The sequence below is a fragment of the Caenorhabditis elegans genome, chromosome I (assembly GCF_000002985.6).
Source record: "Caenorhabditis elegans chromosome I".
Taxonomy (NCBI): Eukaryota; Metazoa; Nematoda; class Chromadorea; order Rhabditida; family Rhabditidae; genus Caenorhabditis; species Caenorhabditis elegans.
Window position 1 is genome coordinate 10,904,370 of NC_003279.8, and position 15,607 is coordinate 10,919,976.

Here is a 15,607-nt window from a genome sequence, read left to right on the forward strand (position 1 = left end):
ATGGGCGCAATTGGATCAACCAGTTCGGCAACTTTATCCTCAATACTTTTGACTACAGTACCTACAGTACCCGAAGAAGAAGTTTCTGAAAGTGGACGGACAGTTCAAACTGACTGGATTATTGGCATTTTGATGATGATTTTTTCTTTGGCATGTGCAATTGCTTATTATGTTATTTTAGTGGTAGGTTGAATGTTTTAAAAAATTTTTGGACGTGCCTGCCTACCTATTTATTTATGTCATTTTGCCATGGCGTGTACAGTGTACATTTACACATTTCAACAGACGTTCTTTGGGTATAGGCAGGCAGTGTGTATGATTTAGGCGTGGGTGGGCTTGAAGGTAGGCAGGCATGCCTGAACGATGAAATTTCGGAATTTTTAAACATTTTTTTTTTGATTTAAAACTATTCAAATCTTAATGACAAAAAAGTCATTTTGTTTCTAAAATAAAAAGACACGACAGGCAGGCATTGTTCGCCTACCTTGTAGATTGTTACAATTATCAGTCTCACGTTTTTCCAGACAATTTACAAAGATAAGGAACTCTCTCGAATGGCTAGTTATCGGTTTATGTTCTTCCTTGGCATATTTGACATAGCACAATGTTTCCCACATTTTGTTACTGGAATTTTTACAATCAAACAATCAGTTTTTTATCCAGGACTTGCAAAAGTAAGTGTCGATATTCTAAGAACTCTAAAACTCTGATTTCAGGCAATGGGTGTAATTGCGACGCCTTGCTACGTTGCCTACGCGGTTCTTACCATATTTTTATCATTTAATCGACTTATTCAGTTATCCTCTCCGTCACTGGACAAGGTGTTCTTTGGAGGAGACCGGTGGATGGTAAGTTAGGTAGGCAGGCATGACTATTTTGTAAATAGGCATAAAGCAGACAGGAAGGTTTATTTAATAAGGATGGTCGTAGACTTGGGGTGGCACATGTAGCTTCTAGGTATGCACGTAGGCAGGCAAGTAGGCAGACGGGAATAATGTTGCCACTCGGGCAAGATGGCGTATTAAAGGCACGTAGGCGAAGGAATGTGTGTAGGCAAAGACATTCACAAAGGTATGTAGGTATGATGTAAATGCACGGATAGGTAGGCAGGCATGATGTAGGCCCGTTAGAAAAATCAGGCACGTAGGAAAAACAGGCGAGTGATCAGGCATGATGTGAGCGGCAGGTAACCTTGCATGGATATATCTAACAACATTCTACCTGCCTGCCAACATTGCCTGCCTGCATGCCTGTTGTAAATTGAACATCTGACAAAAGCGGACGTACTGTCCTAGCGCAGACTGTGAGAGATTATGATTCCATCAATTTTTATTCCAGATCTGGATAGGAATGGCTTCATTTTTCTGGATCTTCTTTATGCTTGCCCTAGCTTCACCTTGGGCAACAATTCGATATATCCCTGATTGGTATTCATGGGATTATGACTATGAACTTTCGGGCTCATTTTATGTCCAGAAAGTTGAAATGTATATTGAAGTCGGTGGAATCTTTGTATCTGCATTCTTCTATTTATTGATTATTTATCGATTGGTGAAAACGAAAAAGCGATTTTTAATATCGAAAAGTTACAATGCGGAGATCAAAGTCTTGATTCAGGCTACAGTAATCACGGTTTATTGTACTGTGCTCAATGTGCTATGGCATAATTATTCAGTGAGTTTAAACCAATTAAGTCTTTTGTAGAGCGCTATGCGTCTCTCAACGTAGCCTTTTTTTAAATTAATAATTTTCAGTGGATGCTCCCCCAGAACCTTTGGAGCTACACAGCTTTGAACTTTATGTGGATATTAAATAGTGGAGTGTATCCCATCATATATTTTATTGTTAACAAGTGAGTTTTTGGGTTTCTTGAGGGCAAGAGCCTCACCCGGAAGACGCATTCAAAAAAGTTAAGGAAAAATATATTGAGCGAAGCTCGTGAGCTAGCTTGTATCAATTTTTCAAGATCTTCACCTGATTGCTCAACTCTGATTTCCCCCGATTCACCCTTGTCTGTACTTCCAGAGCACTTCGTGACCGTATCGGCGTAAAACGATCTACTACAGTAATGGGAGCTGTTTCAGTATTCCAACAGAATAAAACGAAAATGGAACGAACTGGTACGATGACTGGGCATACTATTGTTGTTGTAGCATAGGATTTATTGATTTTATTGATTTTTGTTTGCATGGTTTTTATTTATTTATTAGGAACTAAATATGGTAGGACAGTTTTTGATATTGGTTTTTGGTCCGTAGAATATTTAAATCAATTTTCAGATACCTCAAAGTCATCAAGTGCTGAACAAAACCAGGCGACTGGCTTCTGACGACCTCAATATGTTCTACGAGTGATTTATTAATTTTCTTGATTTTGAAAACAATTATTTAAATTTAAATTTTACTTACATTAATGAAACATTTTTGGCAATGAAACTCAATTTTATTTAGGTAACGTCCAAAAATTGGACTGATACTTTGGATCCAAGTGATCTCTTTTAAATGGAAATACAACATAATCAAAGAAATAAATTTTATGAAGTAAATCTCGAATAAATGGATCTTCTCGTACTTGTCTTTCTGCTTCAATTCTTTCTGCAGACTTATGGGTAGAGTGGCCTGTTTCACCGGCTGAAAATTGCCTTTATAGAACATTTATAAATATCAGAAAAATGTTTGAAAACTTGGTAACAGATAATTGCAAAATGAGACAAATCATAAAATTTGTTTTTAAATCTAATTTTTTATACAAAACAAATTAGGTAATTCAAAATAAAATTTAACTACTTTCCGCCACTTTCTTGGGAAAATTCATATTTATAACCGATTTTCAACGAATTTCTTTCATGTATTTACAAAACATTTCAGGACATGAGCCAAGCTTCATAGTATTTTTCAAAAATACTCATTGTTAAAAAAAAAATAATGTTCCACTTACCAATCATATCCTGTTGAATTTTTTCGACTAAAGTTTCATTAACTCCTCGTTTCTTCAAAATTGTTGTCAAATGCAGAATCGAGGAATTTCTTTCATATGAATCTGCTCCCATCATCAGTAATTGCCATTTCGAAAGGTCCGTGTTAAATTCACAGTTCCTGGAACATGTTAAAAATCGAATTTTTAAATCAAAGAGTGAAACAGTGTATTTTATAGGGGCGAGATTTTAATCTTTTCTCGGGCTTCACTTTCTTGGCTAATCTTGATGGCAAAGAGGCGACAATGGAGATTTTGTTTCACCAAGAAAATGTATCAAAATTTATTTGAACCTACCAAGATAGCGGAGCAGCGTGGCCTTCCATGTATGTGACTGTAATATTATCCTGATTTTCTTGTACTGCTTTCAATTTTAAATAAATATTTTCCACAATGCATCTCATATCAGTTCCGCATTTGTAGCACCGCTTTTCACTGAAAAAATTGTTGTGTCAAAGAAGTGGTTTTTAAAGAATTCTTACAGAAATATCTTAATTAAATTTTTGAAAAAGTTTTGGCTTTTCAAAAGTTATTCAAAGCATAGTTTTCAAAAAATAATGGTAAATTCCAGTTTAATTTTCATAGAAAAAATTGGCGGGAAATTCATATTCGACTTCTAAAATATGGGCATTTCCAGATAAGTTTGAGGCAATTCTTTGAAGGTTATCGAAAATTCGAAAAAAAATCGGTAAAGTTCGAGAAAGTCGAAGAAGGTTCTGAAAGCTACTGGATAATTTCTAAGTATTTCAGGAAAATCAAAAAAAATCTAGAGAGCTTGAGAAAAATTTTAAAGATATTGGAAACTTCTGAAAACTTTAAAAAAGTTCGAAAAAATGTTTCAGGAATTTCAGAGGCAAGTTTTAGGAAATTGTATATTTTCTAATTTTATTTTTGTCAGTTTTTTTTTTGCTTGAAAATTTCAAAAAATTACTAACTGTACGCATTTGTCCAAATAAAGTGACACGAATCTCTGGATCGGATCCCGAATGAATGCAAATCTAACAGTTTCCAAATCATTTTTCAGAGCCTTTGTTGGATAATAAAAGTTGTACTCGTCGGCAAGGCATCGTCTGTAAATTTGGATAACCGTCAGTGTTATAACGTACATCGAATTCCTCACCTTTTAATCTTCCACGTGTCATTTAAACTGTTATTATCTTCGAAATATTGCTGTTCGTTGTATAATAAGCACATTAAATTCATTGTAAGTTGGGTCATCGATTTTCGAAGACCACATGAAATTAACTTGTATTTTGGCGCAGTCTGAACTATTTTGGATTACTCTAGGCGGGTACTGTATGTTTTTTTTTTGCAAAAAAATGTTTTATTCTGAGAAATTGGGGGTTTTTCAATTTGCCAAAAAAATTTTTTTGACTCTTCCGGTTTCAAAAATTAACATTTTTTTGTTGCAGAATAAAAACACTTTGGATTCTGCCAGAATTTAATTCGTTACCAAATGTTCAAACTTTGTTACTAAAATTTTTGAAAATTTGAACAAAAATTAAGAACATACATAAAATAGTGTGGTATAATTGATGAATGGAACTATGAAATCCTCAACTGAAATTCTTAAAGTTTCCAATAAAATTATTCAGAGAAAATCAACTTACCTCCGCTGAAATTCACTACTGTACCGTCAACTACAATCTCACAACCTCTTCGAATTTCAGAAAAATACCAAAAAATTGCAGAAGACAAATTAATAACTAAGAAAACATAAAACCATTTTTGAATTTGTGCGGTCATTGTTTAAATTGATTTTTAGAATTTTCAAATGCTGTAGCATTTTATAGCTGAGTTCTGACGACCTATCCGAGAGACTTGATGATTTTCAAAAAAAAGTAATGCGAGAAAATGGAGGAAGCAGGTTTACGATATCTGATTTTCTATGGAAAAACGTCACGGAAGAATATCTTTCGCAAAACTTTCGCCCTATAGAAATTCAGATAGTGGGAACCTGTGTTCCTCGTGTTTTATTCAAAATTTTTTTCAATTAATCTTCCGGTCGGATCTGCAAAGTCAGAACTCGGCTGTGTATTGCTTCAAAAAAAAGGTAAAAAATGGGCACTTTTTTCAAATTTCTAGATGTCTTTGGAACATATTACAGTATTTCTAACTTTCTAACTTTGGATCGAAATTTTATGATAAGTTCTTTAACTTTCTCCAATTTTTTAGAAATGTTCAAAACTTTCCAGAACAGTCTTTGATTTTCTAAAAAAAATTTTCAGAACTTTGCAGAACTTTTTTAAAAATTTCCAGAGATTTTAACTTTTTTAGAAAATTTCCAGAGGCTTTAGAACTTTTCTGAGCTTTCTCGAGTTAAAACGAATTCAAATTAAAAATTGTTGTCAACCGCTCCGAAATTCAAGTAATTACGCTAACCGAGCAATATGGCGTAATATGTTTACAAGAAACATGGTTGACAAATAAAATACCAAGTTCCATAGTAATAGGTGCTAATAAAAATTATAATGTATACCGAACAGATAGGAAAGACGGTCATAGAGGCGGCGGCGTTTGTACTGTTGTGAACACAAAAGTTTTATCAGAAATTATTGCTTCGGAGTCAGACCCTCATTCATATGAAATACTTGCCGTTGACTTAAATGTAGATGTAGAACCGTTGCGAGTGATAAATGTTTATAGACCACCAACATGTTCATATAAAAATACCATACGCCTTATTAGTAAAATAGAAGATCTGATTAATAATAGCGGTAATTCTATAATCGTAGGTGTTTTTAACGCCGGAGATATAAATTGGAGTCAAGACAACCCCAAATCCGATACACGCCTAGGAACATTATTTGTTGACTTCTGTAAAAATAACTTCCTCAAAAACCATGTGGTAAGACCAACAAGGAAAACGAAGGTTTTAGACTTAGTTTTAGAGTTAGTACTTTCCAATATTAAAATTGAAAATGAATATTCTCTTAGAAAAATTAGTAAAAATAGGCCTGAACAAGAACCTTTTAATTTGGATTAAGCAATTTCTAGCAAAAAGAACATTTAGAGTAAAAATAGGAAATACCCTCTCCAGTGTAAAGCAGGCCATCTGCGGAGTGCCTCAGGGGGCAGTTCTCTCGCCTGTACTTTTCGAAATTTTCGTGAATGAAATATCATCAATACTACCTGAGAATGTGCAATGTCAGCAATTTGCGGATGACACAAAATTATATGTTAAGACTCCAAAAAAGGAAAACGAGAATAAATTGCAACTGTCAATTAACTTGGTTAGTGAGTGGTCTAAATTGTCAAAACTTGACCTGAACAACAGTAAAACGGTACACATGACACTAGGTACCAACAAAAAGGACTTTATGTACTCGATAAACGGGCAAACTATCAGAAAAGAAGATGTTGCTAGAGATTTAGGTTTTCTCATCGCTCCAAATCTAAAATTCACGGAGCACTGGAAAAAAGCAATAAATGCATCCAAATATCAACTTAGTCAAATATTTAATATGTATAACAGTAGAAACCCAAGATTGATGACCTTGCTTTACAAGACTTTTGTTAAACCTCTTCTTGAGTATGGAACGGTAATTACTAGCCCAATTAGAAACTCTGAAACAAGAGCCATTGAGTCAGTTCAAAACGCATTTACTAGACGATTATACAGTAGAGCACAAGGCAAATACATCTCGCCAACTGACCCGGAGTATAAATCTGCATCCGAACGCAATGAATTTTTTGGGCTCACAACACTACAAACGCGGCGCCAAATCTATGACAGAAAAACTATTATGAAGATGATTAATGGTAAACTAGATCTCAACGTACCTCAATTTTTACATATTCTGAAAACACACGAACTCGTTCCAAAAAGAAAGTCTCATGGAGCAGATGTAAAACTAAAACTAGAAAGCATTTTATTGTAAACCGTACGCTGAGTAACCCCAAGTTTCTAAAACATATATCAGATCTTGAATAACGAGATGTCTGACAACTGATGATTGCAACATGAACTACCCAAATAACATTATTTCCTCCCGCCTGACCTAACTGTCCTGTTAACAAACTTTCGTTCCTATTTATTCTTCTTGTTTCTATTCCTCTTATTCAGTGTATTGTATTTATAATCTATTGTATGTGTACATTTTTCTTTTTTCTTCAACTTTTTCCACGTCTCCTCGCGAGCGTAAATAAATAAATAAATTAATTAATGTACCATCATCAAATTTGTTTTTAAAAATAAATAAAAAAACCAGTAAAATTTAATTTTGAAAAATTAAAACTTAAGTTTTGCGTCAAAGTGTAAAAAATAAATAAATTTACTTATGTATGTAATAGTTGTTCTTGATTTTTTGGGTAAAGGTAGGTTGAAACATGCTTTAATTTCCCGAGATATTTCTGTAAAAGACTTATGTTTTACGTTTTATTTATCTTCAATTTGACCGTAAACTGACTCCAAATTTAAATTTTCAGGGAATACTGGCGGAAAAATCAAAAATTCAGGGACAATACAAGCGTTCCATCGTAGAAATCTAGGAGAAAAGCGAAAAAAATCAAATTTTTGCAACTTGAAATTGAAATTTCTGCCATTTTGGAAAAGTTTTACTATGGAGTTTGGTCATTTTAGTCTCTGTGTCCGAAAAAACTAAACTCACATAAAACAGTGTTGTATAATTGATGAATGGAACTATGAAATCCTCAACTGAAATTCTTAAACTTTTAATTAAAATAATTTGTTTTTAATCTAACTTACCACCACTGAAGTTCACTACTGTTCCATCAACTATAATATCACATCCTTTTCGAATTTCAGGAAAATACCAAAAAATTGCAAAGGAAATTGAAAAAACTAGACAACCATAAAATAATTTCTGGATTCGCGTTGTCATTGTTCGGATAGAAATTCAAAATTTCAACATTTCGAAGTGTTTTATAGATGAGTTCTGATTTTTTAGATCCGACAGGAAGATTCAATTTTGGAAAAGAACAATGAGGAGAAGTGGAGTGAGGCAGGTTTTCATCTCTATCTGATTTTTGATGGTGAAACACTTTTTCTCTACAAAATTTTTTGTTAATTTCCTATAGGATGGCAAAAAAATTAGATTTTCAAGCAATTTGTACACAAGGGAAGTAGGACATGCCTAGCGCCTTTTTCAAAAATACACGGTTTTTCGTTAAACACAAGAAAACGGTAATGTTATTATCGAATAGAAATAGACTTAATAAAATTTTCTAAACTCTCAATGACTGCAATAAGATTTATATAGAATTAAAACTGACGCTTGATCAACGTGTGTTTGGTTCAATTCTTAAATTTTTTTTGTTTTTTTTTAACTTTTATTTAATCTCCAATAAACTCCGTTTTGAAGGTTTCTTGCTCCCCAAAACGTATATTACCAGCTTTGAACACTAAAAGAATTTTGAGAATTTAGAAAATTTTAACATTTTTCCCATTTGGTTCCACACAGAAATTTCAAAAAAAAAATTTTTTTTCAATTCTTCCCCAACTCTTCAATTCTTCACCATTCTTCTCTTGTTCACTCTTCAATTCTTCCCCATTCCCATATTCCATTGTATCTGTTATTCCTCGAATAAAGTAACTCTGAGCTAATCTCAGAGGCTAGAAATCCCACTGTCCATCTGCACATATTATTTATGGTGCATCGACTAAACTAACTCAACCGCGTGGCATTCTTCAAAGGCGAGCATCAGTGAGTTTCTTATTCCTTTTGTCAAAAGTAAAGTTCAAAGCTTTCAAACAAAAGAAAAAGGTTTGAAACAAGTCAAGGAAAAAAATCACTTGACTAAAATCCCGATAAAAAATTACCGAGAATAACAAAAATTCAAAACTCTAGGAAAAGCTTGCAAAAAGCAAAAGCAAGCTCATCAACAATATAAGATGAGCCTGCAATATAAACTTTCTGGAGTAACAAAATCAGTAAATTCTCTTAATAGTCTCATACAGTTATGGGCTGAAAAAGTAAAAACATTTTCATCAAGAGATCTTACTACGGTTGAAATTGGAAACGCAACAGAAGCGATAGGCCAAATTGAAAGCAAACTTGCAAATGTAGACAAATCTATGTTAGCACTAACAATTGCGGCGGATGAAATTGAGGTTCAAAGAGAGGTCGATAAGTGTCTAAACAAAATAGACAAAGTCACAGATTTAATGGAAGAAAGCCAAGAAATCCGTGACACGCTTCATGCATCCGTCAAAAGGTCACAAGTAAGAATACAAAATCTTACAAGACCAACAACAGTAGCACCGATTCTGAATGAAAATAAATCATCGGATTCAGCGCTACCAAAGATAAAGATTCCCACTTTCAATGGAGAAAGATGGGAATTTGACAGTTTCTGGACAATCTTCGAAGAGCTCGTGCACAAAAAAGAGTTACCAGATATGGTTAAATTCATGCACTTAATCAACGCTCTTCAAGGAGAAGCCAAAACACTGGTGAGTAAAATTCAGGTTACTCCTGAACACTACACCACAGCCATTGAGGCACTAAAGAAAAAGTATACTGTAGGCGGGGTGCTCCGCTCCTGCCTATTAGTGTGGATCTCTTTATTCCACTCTCGTATGGTTAGGGACCGAGCCCAGGTTCTAGGTCCAATAGTAGAATATATAAGAATTTATATAAGAAAGATATAATAAGAAACAGTAGAGTAAGTTAGATACAATAGAAGTAGGATCATATGCGAGTCGGGCTCAACCATTACCTCTCGAGGTTGCCGACAAATCAATGGGAAAATCATCAATTTCTGAAGGCAGTAATTCTCAAAATCTTCTGTTCTCTAAATATTGGGTGCGTTTCGATGTCCTTTGTAGACAAATCAATGGGAGAATCATCAATTTCTGAAGGCAGTAATTCTCAAAATCTTCTGTTCTCTAAATATTGGGTGCTTTTCGATGTCCTTTGTAGACAAATCAATGGGAGAATCATCAATTTCTGAAGGCAGTAATTCTCAAAATCTTCTGTTCTCTAAATATTGGGTGCTTTTCGATGTCCTTTGTAGACAAATCAATGGGAGAATCATCAATTTCTGAAGGCAGTAATTCTCAAAATCTTCTGTTCTCTAAATATTGGGTGCTTTTCGATGTCCTTTGTAGACAAATCAATGGAAAAATCATCAATTTCTGAAGGCAGTAATTCTCAAAATCTTCTGTTCTCTAAATATTGGGTGCTTTTCGATGCCCTATGTAGACAAATCAATGGGATTTTTTTTCCTTTTTTTTGGGATGAAAAAATTCGCAAAAAATTTTCCCGTGGTGGAGAGTTGAACTCATTTTTCATAAACCAAATTTGAGCTGCCCGCTGAGCCCCGTTCGGTTTTTTCTATCTCAAGTAGTAAAATATTTAATTTTTTACAGTTTATGGTGGAACACAGGAAGTATTGTGAGCATTGACTACGCAAACTTGAAGGAATTGATGAATATACTCGAATCAATAAATCAAAAATCAACGGTTTCTATGAAACATTTGCAATAGACCACATTGATTTATTAATGAACCATCAGCATTTATTTGGGACAATCAAAAATTCATTGAGCCACCCAATATTTCGGAAATGTTATCGTGTGGAATGTTACGGGTGGAATGGTTCCCTTAATACAGAAGAAATGAATTTTATACGAAGAAACATTGATTTGAGGCATGGATTTAAGGTTCGATGTCAGTGTGAAGAAAGCTTCAATAAAGAGCTCGTAAGTATTGGATTATTTTTATTTTCAAAACATAAAATTTTATTCAGCTATTCGATATTCCTGAAATTGAAATTGTACATGCCCAACTTATTTCTTCGGGAGATTTTAAGGGAATGAAGTGTAAAATAGTCAGGCTCTGGCGGCACTCATTCACACCAAAAGGGCTCAATCAGGTAATCCGCCTGTGGTTGTCAAGTGACATACCTAATCTACGGAGACTACGGATGAATGAATTTTTGCAACCTGCTAACTACGAAGAAGCATTACAAAAATTTAACTATAAGCCATGGGATGGACTTATTGCCGATTTTGCTGGTCAATAAAACTTTTCAAAATTTTTTAAAGTATCACCAGTCACCTACAATTTTTTGGTTGATCACTTTTTTAAAAGATACTAAGTGCTGTAAATTATCAAAAAAGTATAAAACGATTCAATAAAAAAATGTTTAATTTCAACTTGTAAATTAGTATTCAGATATGGAATGGAATCATTCGATTGTATTGACGGATGGGATATTGAGAGAAGTGGTGGGCAAATTGCTACCTTATTATTTATTGACGAAAGTGTGGAATTCGTTGTATGGGACATTGATGATTGTCGTTAATGTACAGTTGCTCAATTTCAAACCAATTTTCAAATTTTACACGTATTTTGCCTATGAACTTCTGAATTTTTTTGTTGCTATCTCTTACTTTTGCAGGAAATTTGAATTGTAATAGATTTTTCAAACAATTTTGGCAGAAAATGCAAAGTTTGTCGTGAGTATAAATTTTAAAAATTCAAAAAAAGAGAGATTCCCATTCCAATTTATTCTTGAAACTCAATTTTTCCTATGTAATTCCAATGTAAAAGTTCCAGAAAATTTTTGGCGGTAATTATTTAAAAAATTGTCAGAATTCAAATTTTCAATATTTTAAAACGTTTTGGGGCAGTTTTTGGCACAAACTCAATTTTTAATTATTTGATAGTAATATCAGAAAATTAAAGTTTTCAATTTCAGAAAATTAACGTTTATTCAATAACTTTAAAAACCATTTTCAATTTAATTTTTCCCGCTTCTCATCCCTTGAAAAATTAATTTTTCAATAAAATAACACTGAATTAGCGTAGTTGGACGTGATCTATAGAAAATCTTCATGAGGGAAAATTGAGAAGAAAAACCCCGAATGTTCAGGAAGAAATTAAGCGTGCAATTGCGCGATATTGATCAAAAATGTCCTTTATATGTGTTTCGGCGTTTTTTAGAACAGTTTTTATTGGATACAAAGCCTTCAGAAATCTAGTGAGAGATATTTTATAGTAGTATTAGACATAGTTTTTTTTTAAAGTTTTTGTTTTATCTTATCGCAGATTTTGAAAACCACACCCAAAACGAAAAAAATTGGAAAGTTTTGTTTTATGTTTCTCATCAAATAAATACATTTGTTTTTTTTGGTAATATTACTGTTGCCATTTGTAAAAAAATCTGAAAAACTCAAAATTTACCTCAAATTCTGAAATTCTCAGATATGTTTTACTACAAAAAATTCAGCATATTTCAAGAGCACGTGGAATATTAGAAAGTCGATCTGAAGTTGCTTTCAGGCAACTTTTTCAAACTGGCAAAGGAAAGCTTTTTCCGGTAGTTGGCACAAAAAGTTTTTGTCAACGGGCGCAACGACGCAGTTAAGTTTTTTTTTTTTGAATTTTTAGCAGTTTTCAAATACTGAAAAACCGGTAAAATCAAAAAAAAAAGCTGTAAAAAATATCTAACTGCACTTTTGTACAAGCATTTTTTTGTCGACATAAAAATTCTTCTATTTAATTGAGAATAGTTCTCTTCCAATTCTCTTTCACAAAATTCAGATAAGTGTCTAGTGTCTTCTTATATCTGTCTTCTGCACACCTCAATACGCTTTTAAAAAAGCAAAAATATCTTCCCGCCCCATTATTTATAATAAAAATCCGGTATTTTCCTAAGTGAGTATGCTGTTTGGAAGATTGAATATTCAGATTAAAATGATCACGAACATGGAAAATAATTTTTCTTCACTACATTCAGAAAATTTTTGAGAATGAATGTCAAAGCATTGAAATTCTCAAACATTTTTCTACTTATTCTGCTAATATTGGGTTTATACTTCTATTTGATAAAACCTAGTAGATTAGCAGTTGTTGTGGTTGATGGAAAAGTTGTAGATTTTAGTGGAGGTAATTTAATTTAATTTTAAATTTAATTAAATAACTGTATTAATATCAATTTCAGTCGAGGAGTTCATCGTTCCATTTGTCAATTTTACGCAATTGTTTTATGTAAGTTTTGGATTTTTCTCAATTTTTTCTCTGTAGCATATTCATTTGCCTTGCACATTATCTTGTGAAAAATGCTCCCTTCTTAATTGAATTTATGGGCTAAGGCTTCAAGGTCCTCCAACTGCCTACTACCAAGGTGCACGGTAAAACATCATGTGTGGAATCAGAGACCAGACTACCCTCAAAACTCCAAAAAAGGTGGTAGATATGCACGTAGGCATGGCAAATACTCATGGACTCCAGAATTATTGCCTTTTCTACCTCTTTAACACGCCTACTTCTTACTTGGGCGTCTTTTGTTCTTCTTCATACCTTTCTGACTACATGCCTACTTCCTACCTACTTGCTTACCTGTCTACACTATCACTGCCTGCCGACTTATCTGCCTACATTTATAAATGCATTCTTAAAAATCAACCTTATACATGCCTATATACTTACGTGCTTCAGGCCTGCTTGTCTATTTTTTATTCCCTAGTTTCCGCAACCTTTACAGTTAAACTGCAGTAACCCAAATTTTGTTCAGGTGGCTCCAAAGCACAAACTGATTTCTTGTGGAATTCGGAAATCAATGACTCAATTAACAATGAACATAATGTGCCTACTTTACAACGAAACACAATTCTACGACGACAATCAGAGCCTCAATGACACGTGGCTCACCGAGAGGTACAGTAACCCACCTGATTGGCTTTTAGTGCAAGGCATCCGCAACTTGCCTACGCCTACTGGTTTGGTAGTTTTCTATTTCCAGAAAATGTCTTGAAAACGACGACTTCATTTATCCCACGGAATCTCTGGAAAATGATATCGAAACTGCAAGATTCGCGTTCATTCGTGACCCGATCCAAAGATTTGTGTCGCTGTATCTCAACAAGTGTGTACGGTAGGTAGGTTTTCTGGTTTTCAAATATAAATATTTCCAACTTCTATGTAGAGAGAAATCGTGCTATAATTGCGGAGACGACATGAGATGTACAGTTTGGAAAATCTATGAAGGATTGAAAAAAATTCAAGATCATTGGGATGGGCACTCAGAGATTGGGTTTATGGAAGGACACGCCGCACCGTTGTCTTGGTAGGTGTAGGTTTCAGGGCCTGCCTGACATTTTTCCCATCAGCTGTCTATGCCAATTTCGCTTTAGGAAAGACGCAAAAACCTGCGTGCCTGATCTTAATCTAGGAGACTGGATGTTTGATTCCGCTAGTTTTTTTTGGTCTGAACAGTCTGGGTTGAAAAACCATCGTACATACTTTTCGGAAACGCCTCGACCGGTATCAGATATAAAATAAAAACTTCGGTTTTCTTTCGGTAAAAATGAAATTTTCGTAATCTACCTTATCTTCTTGTTTCAGGAACTGCGATTTCGACAAGGATCTCCCAAAATGGCAGTTGTTAATGATGGGAGCAGACTCAAATGAAAGAAAATCATCGATTTTACATTTGGCTAACATTTTGAAGAAACAAGGAGTTAAACAGGAACTTGTTGAGAAAATTCAAGAGGATATGATTGGTACGTTTATTGTTAGACATAAAGCAGACCGGTTTTTTGTGCCTACTAAAGTTGGATGAAATTTCAAACTAATTATAAATCATTTTCAGCCGGCGAAACAGGCCACTCTACCCATAAGTCTGCAGAAAGAATTGAAGCAGAAAGACAAGTACGAGAAGATCCATTTATTCGAGATTTACTTCATAAAATTTATTTCTTTGATTATGTTGTATTTCCATTTAAAAGAGATCACTTGGATCCAAAGTATCAGTCCAATTTTTGGACGTTACCTAAATAAAATTGAGTTTCATTGCCAAAAATGTTTCATTAATGTAAGTAAAATTTAAATTTAAATAATTGTTTTCAAAATCAAGAAAATTAATAAATCACTCGTAGAACATATTGAGGTCGTCAGAAGCCAGTCGCCTGGTTTTGTTCAGCACTTGATGACTTTGAGGTATCTGAAAATTGATTTAAATATTCTACGGACCAAAAACCAATATCAAAAACTGTCCTACCATATTTAGTTCCTAATAAATAAATAAAAACCATGCAAACAAAAATCAATAAAATCAATAAATCCTATGCTACAACAACAATAGTATGCCCAGTCATCGTACCAGTTCGTTCCATTTTCGTTTTATTCTGTTGGAATACTGAAACAGCTCCCATTACTGTAGTAGATCGTTTTACGCCGATACGGTCACGAAGTGCTCTGGAAGTACAGACAAGGGTGAATCGGGGGAAATCAGAGTTGAGCAATCAGGTGAAGATCTTGAAAAATTGATACAAGCTAGCTCACGAGCTTCGCTCAATATATTTTTCCTTAACTTTTTTGAATGCGTCTTCCGGGTGAGGCTCTTGCCCTCAAGAAACCCAAAAACTCACTTGTTAACAATAAAATATATGATGGGATACACTCCACTATTTAATATCCACATAAAGTTCAAAGCTGTGTAGCTCCAAAGGTTCTGGGGGAGCATCCACTGAAAATTATTAATTTAAAAAAAGGCTACGTTGAGAGACGCATAGCGCTCTACAAAAGACTTAATTGGTTTAAACTCACTGAATTTAAAAGAGATCACTTGGATCCAAAATATCAGTCCAATTTCTGGAAGCTACCCGCATAAATAATAGTTTTGTCTTTTGTGATATTTTATGACAGCAACATTTTTTCTGAAA

The 15,607-nt window shown here is 33.9% G+C and overlaps 5 protein-coding genes across 6 annotated transcripts; 3 read left to right on the top strand and 2 right to left on the bottom strand.

The window, feature by feature from the left end:
- srt-61 (G protein-coupled receptor) lies at positions 1 to 2,397 on the top strand (the record flags this gene model as incomplete). The annotated part of the gene is made up of 7 exons (NM_001377631.2): positions 1 to 183; positions 525 to 674; positions 717 to 848; positions 1,339 to 1,674; positions 1,755 to 1,852; positions 2,026 to 2,120; positions 2,280 to 2,397. 7 exons carry the CDS (start codon positions 1 to 3, stop codon positions 2,327 to 2,329), a joined length of 1,044 nt encoding a protein of 347 aa, NP_001364776.1. The 3' UTR covers positions 2,330 to 2,397.
- F49D11.6 (Carbohydrate sulfotransferase) lies at positions 2,386 to 7,823 on the bottom strand. Its single transcript, NM_060442.4, has 7 exons — positions 7,682 to 7,823; positions 7,584 to 7,630; positions 4,094 to 4,236; positions 3,909 to 4,043; positions 3,271 to 3,408; positions 2,938 to 3,095; positions 2,386 to 2,630 (listed from the first exon to the last, which is right to left on the bottom strand). Exons 1-7 carry the CDS (start codon positions 7,815 to 7,817, stop codon positions 2,443 to 2,445), a joined length of 945 nt encoding a protein of 314 aa, NP_492843.2. The 5' UTR covers positions 7,818 to 7,823; the 3' UTR covers positions 2,386 to 2,442.
- A 178-nt stretch (positions 7,824 to 8,001) lies between these two features.
- F49D11.4 (FBA_2 domain-containing protein) lies at positions 8,002 to 11,315 on the top strand. The gene is made up of 4 exons (NM_060444.6): positions 8,002 to 8,639; positions 10,307 to 10,639; positions 10,687 to 10,812; positions 11,115 to 11,315. The coding sequence occupies exons 2-4, from the start codon at positions 10,442 to 10,444 to the stop codon at positions 11,142 to 11,144; spliced, it is 354 nt and encodes a 117-aa protein (NP_492845.2). The 5' UTR covers positions 8,002 to 8,639; positions 10,307 to 10,441; the 3' UTR covers positions 11,145 to 11,315.
- A 1,365-nt stretch (positions 11,316 to 12,680) lies between these two features.
- On the top strand, positions 12,681 to 14,770 carry F49D11.3 (Carbohydrate sulfotransferase; the record flags this gene model as incomplete). 2 transcript variants are annotated; one of them, NM_001047201.3, is made up of 7 exons in its annotated part: positions 12,681 to 12,830; positions 12,886 to 12,932; positions 13,459 to 13,601; positions 13,687 to 13,818; positions 13,870 to 14,010; positions 14,289 to 14,446; positions 14,536 to 14,770. In NM_001047201.3, the coding sequence occupies 7 exons, from the start codon at positions 12,695 to 12,697 to the stop codon at positions 14,721 to 14,723; spliced, it is 945 nt and encodes a 314-aa protein (NP_001040666.1). The 2 variants fall into 2 exon arrangements, with proteins under 2 accessions (NP_001040666.1, NP_001040667.1); NM_001047202.1 differs by lacking the exons at positions 12,681 to 12,830; positions 12,886 to 12,932 and having other exon boundaries at positions 13,504 to 13,601; positions 14,536 to 14,723.
- Positions 14,771 to 15,007: 237 nt separating this feature from the next.
- F49D11.11 (G_PROTEIN_RECEP_F1_2 domain-containing protein) lies at positions 15,008 to 15,408 on the bottom strand (the record flags this gene model as incomplete). The annotated part of the gene is made up of 2 exons (NM_001264607.1): positions 15,008 to 15,140; positions 15,314 to 15,408. 2 exons carry the CDS (start codon positions 15,406 to 15,408, stop codon positions 15,008 to 15,010), a joined length of 228 nt encoding a protein of 75 aa, NP_001251536.1.
- Positions 15,409 to 15,607: the final 199 nt, after the last annotated feature.

Excerpts from the sequence above, each read along its gene's own strand:
- F49D11.4 (NM_060444.6), top strand. The coding sequence starts at position 10,442 with ATGAACCATCAGCATTTATTTGGGACAATCAAAAATTCATTGAGCCAC. Across the intron at positions 10,640-10,686 it reads AAAGCTTCAATAAAGAGCTC|CTATTCGATATTCCTGAAAT; the intron begins GTAAGTATTGGA and ends AATTTTATTCAG. Across the intron at positions 10,813-11,114 it reads CACCAAAAGGGCTCAATCAG|ATATGGAATGGAATCATTCG; the intron begins GTAATCCGCCTG and ends ATTAGTATTCAG.
- F49D11.6 (NM_060442.4), bottom strand. The coding sequence starts at position 7,817 with ATGACAACGCGAATCCAGAAATTATTTTATGGTTGTCTAGTTTTTTCA. Across the intron at positions 7,631-7,681 it reads AGTAGTGAACTTCAGTGGTG|TTGAGGATTTCATAGTTCCA; the intron begins GTAAGTTAGATT and ends TAAGAATTTCAG. Across the intron at positions 4,237-7,583 it reads ATTATACAACACTGTTTTAT|ACTGCGCCAAAATACAAGTT; the intron begins GTGAGTTTAGTT and ends AAAATAGTTCAG.